General features: G+C 42.4%; 1 protein-coding gene across 4 annotated transcripts in view; it reads left to right on the top strand.

The window, feature by feature from the left end:
- The first annotated feature begins 1,163 nt into the window (after positions 1–1,163).
- Positions 1,164–9,568, top strand: part of RUNDC3B (RUN domain containing 3B) — a 147,746-nt gene continuing 139,341 nt past the window's right edge. For all 4 annotated transcript variants that reach the window (XM_060157173.1, XM_060157171.1, XM_060157172.1 and 1 more), the window contains exon 1: positions 1,164–1,648. In XM_060157173.1, the coding sequence (XP_060013156.1) occupies positions 1,527–1,648 (122 nt within the window). In that variant the 5' untranslated portion in view covers positions 1,164–1,526. The remainder of the gene's footprint in view (positions 1,649–9,568) is intronic.

Here is a 9,568-nt window from a genome sequence, read left to right as displayed (position 1 = left end):
GTTTGGGTTAGACATGTACACACTGCTAAATTTAAGATGGATAACCAACAAGGACCTACTTAGAGCACAGGGAACTCTGCTCAATGTTATGTGGCAGCCTGGATGGGAGGGGAGTTTCGGGGAGAATGGATACATGTATATGTATGACTGAGTGGCTTTGCTGTGCACAAGAAACTATCACACTATAATGGTCTATACCCCAATATAAAATGTAAAGTTAAAAAAAATCTGGGCATATTGATGCAAAGAGAGGTGAACGGCCGACCTAGATGAGCACCAGAGAACTCGGGCTGAAGCCAGGACCTCCCTGCTGGTAAGGCCGGAGGGGTGGAGAGGCTCTGGAAAGTGGGCGCTAGATTCCAAACACTGCCCGGAGGCTCACCGCCCCCCCCCCACTAATTCCGGGGGCACTGCCCAGGACGGGAGAAGGGTGAAAGGAGCAGAGTGTACACTCGCACCGCTCTCGTTCTTCTGTGGGTGGTCAGTCCGGGCTGCAGGCCTTGCTGGGGGCTAGGGTAGGAGCGAAGTGGCGGCAAAAATCCCACCACCAGACGCCGCAAGAGGGATGTTCTGCGGGCAGTTTCCCTCTTTGGGCTATCTGTAGCTGTCTACTAGGCCAGGGGAGGGCGGTAGGACAAAAGAAAATCCGCTCCCTTCCTGGGAGTCAGCCCTGGGTCAGGTGCGGGAGCCGGCGCTGCTGCTGGCTTGGCGTTGTAGCTACGGATGCCACTAGGCTGGGGAGTCGGATTCTGGGAACGGGATCAGCCGTTAGAGCTAGCGATCCCAGCCGTTAGCTGAGCTCCTGGCAAGGGTCGTCAACACGCCCGGAGCAATCCCGAGTCCCGCATCCCACAATCCCCAGGCCAGCTGCGGCGCTGCTCCCCTGAGTGCGGACTGCCTGCGGCTCACCACCTGAGAGCGCGGGCCGGGAGTCTTGACAGCTGCCCACGCGCCTGGGCGGGGCTCTAGCAGATTGCTTTAAAGATCTGCGCGGCCAGCCCCGCCCCTCGCGCGCTGCGATTGGCTCCAGCTGGGGCGGCGTTGGCCCGATAGAGGCAGGGAGGGCGGGGCTGCGCGCGTGAGGCCCGTGGCTCTCTGCGGTGCCCGCAGCTGGGGAGCCAGTGGCGGCCGAGCGCGGGTGGTTGGGCCTGCGGGGCCGGCGGGCACGCGCCTGCGCGGCCGCCGAGGTCCCTGGGGGAAGTAGGGGAGCTGCTGACGCCGGCCTGCACGCGCCTCCCGGCGGCTGGCGGCGCGCGCAAGGGCGGGGGTGGTGCGTGCGTGTGTGGTGTGTGTGTGTGTGTGTGTGTGTGTGTGTGTGTGTGTGTGGAGCTCTGGCGCGGAGCGCCAGCCACTAGTCCCCGGGTGCGAATCCCCCACCGTCCTCCACACCCTCCCTCCGTCCCCCCCTCCTTCCCTTCCACCCTCCCGCGGCCCCACGGCCGCAAGCAGAGCGAGAGCCCGGGGAAGCAGGTGTGGGCAGCGGGCGGGGTCGCACGAGACAAAAGGGGCGCGGGGGTCAGCCCGCCATGGCCTCCCGGAGCCTGGGGGGCCTGGGCGGGAACCGCGGCGGGGGCGGCGGCGGCGGCAGGAAGAGCCTGAGCGCCCGCAACGCCGCGGTGGAGAGGAGGAACCTGATCACGGTGTGCAGGTACGGAGCGGCCCGCCGCTTGGGAGAGAAGAGGGGGGCCGCCGGCGCCGCGGGCTCAGGGTTGGGGCGAGCGCGAGTCCCTGGGGGTCCCGGAGATAACGGGCTGTAGCCCCGGCCGCTACTGCGCCGGGTGTGTCCGCAGCGCAGAGCGTCCAGAGGGGGGCCGGTCTGGGTACCGCCAAGGCCCCGGACTTTCCATCAATTTCAGTGCTGGGAGCAGCTGAGGGTAGGGCTTGGGGCGGGGCTGGGGGAGGATTTGTTTCGAATGTGCAATCTAGTGCCTGAGTAAAAGAGGAGGGCAGGGAAAAAGAGCTCTTTCATTTAGTGCGCGTTAAGCTGTTGGGCAGCTTTTAGTAAAGTAATCTTTACTGTGATTGTTTACTGTATTGCCTCAGAATCGGAGTGCGTTTTGTTTGTGTTTTGGCTTGTTTACATATATATTGTCCTTTCGTGCCACAAATATTAAGTGCCTACTACATGCTAGCTAAGTGTGTGTGTGTGTGTGTGTGTGTGTGTGTGTGTCTGTATCTCCGTCCGTGTCCTCTCCACTCTAAATTGCAGTGTTAGTGCTGTTTCTGCAGTTGAAAGCAAGAGTGGGACTGTCGAGGATACCTAGTCAGTGATTTATTTCAAGATCTGCCTTTCTTTAGTTGTTTTCTAACTGTAATTGTAGTATTCCCTTACTTTAGAAAATGTAGAAACATAAGAGGCGTAATGACTTTCAGCCAGCCCAGTATTCAGAAATAACTAACTTTTAACATGCTAACATTTTCTTTAAGTCTTGTTTCTGGGTATTAAAAAAAATTGAAGTCCTAAGCATTCATTCCTTAGGAACTTCTTTAAACCATTAAGTTGCTGTAAAATTACGTTGTTCCATCAAATCCCTCTTCATCAGCTGTCGCAAATCTTGTAAGATGAGAGAATGATGAGACCTTTTCCTCCTTTGCAATTTATATCTGTATTTTTTTCTTTTCCTTGTGTAAATAATGTCTAGCATCTTAAGCAGAATATAGGTATTTATACGAGGACTATATTCAATAACTTTCAAATATATATTCAAACTTTCAAAATAACAAGTGATTTTTTTGTTTTTTTACCTTAGACTATTACAGCTGTTTGCCCATCTAGCAGGAAGACCTGCCTTACTGACTTATATGGCACTTGGAGTTATAAACAGTAAAATATTAATATGGAATCTGTTGAATTTACCATTTGTGCTGTCTAGCATGCAACCTTTGGAGGAAGATAGGTTGTATGAAATTTTTTTACATCTAAGCAAATTTCTAAAAATTAGGTAAATAGAACAGTAAGCAAGGCTGATTTTCTTACCTTTACAGGTATTAAAAAGAATTATTTTTTAAAAAGAGGACGTTTTCAAGCAGACCCCAACATATACACTGATTCTTGGGGTGATGTATTTCATAAAGGCTCCATAAGTGTTAAGCTTCACAGGGCAGCGACCATGTCTGCTTTTTGCTCAGTTTTCTTTTTTCTTTCATTCTTCCTACCATAGCATCTGACACTCAGTAAATATTTATTGTATGAGTAAATCCAGTGGAGGGTAACAGTTTTTGTTTTGGGGAGTTTTGTAGTAGTGGCAGCTGAAGTGATTTTGAGTGTTTGCAGCATGGTGTTAATTAACCAAATGTTTCAACCTAAAACTTTAAACACCTGGGCTGACATATATTGCTCTGAATCAGTGTGGCCATCTTTGGAATGGTGGATGTTGAAGATTTGGGGTAAAACACAGTATATGGGAAGAGGTTTTATGCTCCACTCATTTTTTAAGACAGAATAAAAACAGATGAGAAAAAAATTATCAGTGGAGGGTACTATTCCCTTTGCATCTCCATTTTTGTCATGGCATCAGAGGCAGTTCAGGAGAAGAAAGGGACTTGTACCTCAACCTTATTTAAGATACATATTAAGTTATGTTTTAAGAAATTTCAGTCACATCACACTGATTTGTGTGGACTGTTGGCTGGGCTAGCTGTATTTTTGTTACGTTTATTTGCTTAATTCTTATTCTCTACTCTGAAGTGAGTGTAAGTGCTGACTTTAGTTACAGTTTACATGTAAATTTAGTATTGTAGCTAAAATAAATTTCAATTTCTGGCTTAGATTTCAACTTGTGTATTTATTTATGTGGATAATACTACAAACACTGTTCTTCACGTCCAGATAGTTGATGGTGCATATAAATTATTATCCTTGTGTAGTAATGGGATGTATTTGATAGGCTTTGTCTAAAAGCCTTCTATTTTTTGGAAAAAAGTCACTGTAGGCCATTTGGATGTTTTAAGTATCCCCACCTAAATTCAGCAAAATGAGCAAATCAGTATTTATGCATTTCTGTTGGTTTTCACTTTCAGAGTTAACCAAACCCTGGGTATCTCACCCATGTCCCTTAATGAATTTATTTAAAAATTTTTATGTAGCAGATCAGACGTGATTTGGTATTTAAGTTGGGAAGAAGCTGGTTTAGTGGACATATAATTGAGTTCTAAGTTTACTTTGTCATTAATTGTGTGTCCTTTAATAAGCCCATTTTCTAGTTTTCTCATCTGTAAAATAAACTTGGACTAGATCATTGGTAATCTTCAATGATAGCCCTGAAACTAATAATAGTCTTCAAGCAGAATGAGTTTATATTTGGTTTTGAATTTCTCCAAACATGATCAGGGTAATGGTAGGCATACGTTTAATGGTAGCTGGATGAGGCATGTGCATTTTTTTCTGTAAACAAAAACATTTTGAATTGTGCCTTCCGTATTGTGACTGTCTGCTGATATTCTGGAAAAATGGAACAGTATAGAAAGCCAAACCAAACCAAAACAAACTCCCCCCACCCCCTGACTATCATTCTATCATATGTATTAATACTTATAACAGTAATGATTTTCATTACCCCTTAAACAATTTAGGCATACTGTACTCTCAGTTTAGGTTTACAACCTTATTATGTAACTACACAATTTTTTCAGTTTAAAAACACCTTATATAAGAACACTATTATTACAGTTTAAACTTTGGAAGTGAGTTATTTTGTTAGGTGGGACAGTCTAGTCAGGAATTGAATTTTGGTTCATTGTGATTGTGTATGTAATTATTTCATCAGTTGTATTTTTTCATGAACATTTATATATTATAGACTAAGAACACATAGTACTTCTCTCAGCAAATAAGTACTCCTTTATCATATTTTTCACAGATTGTGGTGGAGAGAAAGTAGGTCATTTGAGATCTCTAAATGTTCCACACTCAACTCCAAAATATTCATAGACTGACTTTAGTTCTGTGTACCAACTAGTATTTTCCCTGCATATTCTCTACCATTTAGAAAAATTAAATTGTTAAAGTCCTTCAGGATGTTTTTTAACCTTCATTTTTCATCCATAGAAAATCAGGTACTACTCATTTTTTTCTATTATTTTTAAGCTTCATAGGTTATTGAAAAACGTACATATTCCTTTGATTTTAGTTCTGGTGACAAGGAGAATTAAAATATAAATTCTCTTTCTGTGGGTTAACATCAGTTTATGAAAAATAAATTATTAAGATAAACATTTAAATATACATGGATAAATATTTTAAAATAACATTTGTTAAATGTTCAAACCAGTTCTTTAAGAGAAACTCCCCAGACAAAGTCATAAGTTTCCCGTCTTGTGCATGGAAAGGATTGATGAGAGATTGAAAGAGGTAGTATGATGAGCTAAGCACAGTGGAGACCAGTGATGATTTTCAAAATTAAAGTACTTTTAATAACATGTACATAGTTCTTAGTTTTCTATAGGTCAAGATATTATTTCATAACATGAATGTTAATTTAAATAACAGTAGCACCTCATTTTCTCAGTGTTTTTGGGAAATGAGATGCTCATATTTTTCATGTAACTGATGTTTGAGTTAAAATTCTCCTATCAACTGCAGTGCTTTACTCAGCATTTATTGTGGGGTGCAATCTTCCGTATAACTGAAGCTTATAAATTAAGTGTTCCGATTTAAACTACAATAAAGAATATTTTAAACATTTTGGATGAACTCCTTTTAAAAAAGGATTATGCAGGGACTTCCCTGGTGGCACAGTGGATGAGGCTCCACGCTCCCAGTGCAGGGGGCCTGGGTTTGATCCCTGGTCAGGGAACTAGATCCCACATGCATGTCACAACTGAGAGTTTGCATGCCACAACTAAGGAGCCAGCGAACTGAACCAAAGGAGCCAGCCTACCGCAACTAAGACCTGGAGCAACCAAATAAATAAATAAACATTAAAAAAAAAAGGATTATACGTTTCCCTACCTTATTTAAAAAAACTCTACGTAGTATAATATAATCCTTATCAGTGACTTTACTCTGGATCTGTTTCCGTGAATATACCCTGTGTAGTGGTTGCCCTTGGAGACTCTTGAGGCATAGAGCTGTTTGCTACATGGCCTCAGAAGATTGTGTGTTTGGAGTTCTTGGTCTGTTTTTGCATTTACTGTCTCCTCCTACCAAGTTAGCTGTTATTTCTTGCAACTCTGCCTGTTTCTACCAGCTTTTTTCTTTGTGCTTCTCATCCTGACTTGCTCATTATAATTGGTTGTGAACTAGGAAAACAGAGAAGTAATTTTATTTATTTTTTTGTTAAAAAAAAGTCACTGAGAGGCCTGAGTTCAGTGAGTGAGCTTTAGCACTCTGAACTTCTTAACATTCTGGTTGCTGAATAATCGGGAAAAAAATGATCTATTCCTGTGTTTAAGCAGGGTGGAGGCTTTGCAAATATGTGAAATATTACTGAGTATTATTGGTGGTATAAACCTCTAAATAACTTTAAATTCAGTGACTTACTTTCCTTGTTACTATTGATATTTGCTTGAGAATGCCCTTTTAAGACTGTTCATACCTTGCCTCTCGTGATTATATTTTTGGCTAAAGCTCTTTTAGTCATGCTTTACATAGTAGAACTTTGGGTTGGGACTTTGAGCAACATTACCTGAACTGTATTGCTTCGGAGCAGATTCAGTATCATTTCTAAAGGTTCTTAGAGCCCTAGTAGTAGGTTTTCACAATGGAGGTAGGATGATCATCTTACCAGTCGGAGGTAGGCTTCTCAGCATTCGCAGAAGGTCATTATCTCTTCCCCTAGCTTAACTGGGTTCATATTCAACTGACAACAGAGAATAGCTCTCCCCTACATGTTTATTAGAGGGTATTATCTTCACTGCTGACTGATAAATGTCAGAAGTCAGGTGAGAGATATGATATTGAGGGGGGAGATATGTGAAGCTTATCCACTATTATATGCAGTCTTACAGGTTTATAAAATGTATCTCTGGATCAGTCCAGATCATCAGAGAGCAGTTGAGTATGTAGACTGCATTGCTTTGCTCTCTCCTATCCCAGTTGCTTTTGCCCCTCTCGTGCATTGATAAGATTCCATCAGCCTACACTGAGGATCAGCAGAAGAAGCAATTACAGAGGATCTTCTTGAAATTGTTGTCAAGAACATTGTTTATTATGTCAAAAAGTATCTTCTTTGTGAAGATTTTTATGAGAAGTATCTGTCTTTTTTTAGTGCCAAGAATTGTAGCTTTAGGTAGTTGATTTATTTATATCTACTGGGCATGAATGTGTAACTGACAACTTCTCTTTTTCTCATACAGCTATTAGAAGTCTTAGTGTTAAATCTGTGGCCAACCTCTAAAACACGTGTAGAGCATCATAGTGATGTATCAGTATTTAGTCTCATTTCTAGCTACAATTTTTTCTGTATGCATATAAGTCAATTTTTATTGACTTATATGCATACAGAAAAAAAGTACACACAGCATAGGTGTATAATGAATTGTTTTTGCAAAGAGAACACAACATTGTAACCAGCACCTAGGTCAAGGAAAAGAGCATTACCCCGAGGAAATGAAATCACTATGTCAGAAAGGTATCTGCACCCGCATGTTCATTGCAGCATTATTTCCAGTAGTCAAGACATGGAAGCAACCTAAGTGTCCATCGATAGATGAATGCATAAAGAAGATGTGGTACATAGATACACAATGGAATATTACTCAGCCATAAAAAAGATGGAAATCCTGCCATTTGCCACAGCATGGATAGATCTTGAGGGCGGTATGCTGAGTGAAGTAAGTCAGAGAAGGACAAATACTGTATGATCTCACTTATATGTGGAATCTTAAAAAAATCATACTCATAGATACAGAGAACAGATTGGTGGTTGCAAGAGGCAGGGGGGTGGAAGGTTAACAGAAGGGTGAAGGTGGTCAAAAGGCACAAACTTCCAGTTTTAAGATAAATAAGTTATGGGAATGTAATAATAATAATAAAAGAGAGTATTACCCAAATCCCCAGAAACCTCTTCCTTGCCTTCTTTCATACTACTCCTATGAAGGGTAACCATTCTCCTAGCTCTCAACACAGTTGTTTAGTTTTGCCTTTTTCTGAATTTGAATGTGTTGGGTCTTTGTCGCTGCACGCGGGTTTTCTCTAGTTGTGTTGAGCGGGGGCTACTGTTTGTTGCCTTGCGCGGGCTTCTCATTGTGGTGGCTTCTCTTGTCGCGGAGCATGGGCTCTAGGTGCTCAGGCTTCAGTAGTTGTGGCTCACGGGCTCTAGAGAGCAGGCTTAGTAGTTGTGGAGCACGGGCTTAGTTGCTCCGCGGCATGTGGAATCTTCCCCCACCAGGGATCGAACCCCTGTCCCCTGCATTGGCAGGCGGATTCTTAAACACTGTGCGACCGGCGAAGTCCATGTACCTTTTTCTATTTAGCTTATTTTGCTCAACATTATGTGTGTGAGAGTCACCCTTTTTCTTGCACGTAACTGTAGTTTGTTAATTTTCATTGCTGTATCTTTTTCCATTGTATGAATATACCGCAGTTTATCCATTCAGCCTAATGGACATTCGAGTTGTTTTCACTTTTTGACTATTACTAATTGAATATTCATGAATATGTATTTTGGCGAGTATATGTACATACTTCTGTCAGATATATACTTATGAGTGGAGTTCCTGGGTTATATGGCATGCATATGTTCAGCTTCAGTGGATATAACAGTTTTCCAAAGGCGTGGTACCAGTCTGCATAGTAGTGAGCAGTGTACAGTTGACCCTTGAACAATGCAGGGGTTAGGGGTTCTGACCCTCAGCGCAGTCAAAAATCTGCATATAACTTTACAGTGGGCCCTTTGTATCGGTAGTTCTGCATTCTCAGATTCTACCAACCGGTGATTGTGTAGTGCTGTATTTATTGGAAAAAAATCTGCGTAAAAGTGGACCTGTGCAGTTCAAATCCATGTTGCTCAGTGGTCAACTGTAGAAGAATTCCAGTTGCTCTACATGCTCACCAACCCTTGAAGTTTTGTATTTCCCTGATGTCTATTGAAGTTAAGCACCTTTCCATCAGTCTGTTGTCCATTTGGAGAGTCTCTTCTGTGAAGCGCCAGTTCAAGTCGTTTATCATCTGGAATATCTGACTTTTTGTTTGTCTGATGTGTAACTCTTTGTACGTTCTATGTGGGTCTTTGGCTGGATATATTTAAGGCAAGCATCTTTTCCCATTTGGTGGCTTGATTTTTCATTCTCTTTGCAGTGTATTTTTATGAATAGAAGTTCCTAATTGTAAAGTAGTCCATAACTTTCCTTCATGGGTTGCTTATTGTGACCTGAAATTGGCAGTAATGCAAATATTATTCTATTTTCTTCTAAAAGATTTATTGTTTTGCTTTTTTACATTTATATCAACAATCTACCCATACTTGATTTAAGTATTTACCTTAGGAAAATCAGTTTGACCTGTTCCCATTTATTAAAAAGACCATGCTTTCCCCACTACACTCAAGTGTCACATTTATCGGAAGTCAGGTGGCTGTTCTGGACTCCCTCTTGTGTTCCATTAGTCTATTTGTCTGTCCTTGAGCTA

This window comes from Lagenorhynchus albirostris, chromosome 8, assembly GCF_949774975.1.
Source record: "Lagenorhynchus albirostris chromosome 8, mLagAlb1.1, whole genome shotgun sequence".
NCBI lineage: Eukaryota > Metazoa > Chordata > Mammalia > Artiodactyla > Delphinidae > Lagenorhynchus > Lagenorhynchus albirostris.
Note: the sequence above shows the minus strand (reverse complement) of the source record. Positions and strands in the feature narration are given on the sequence as shown.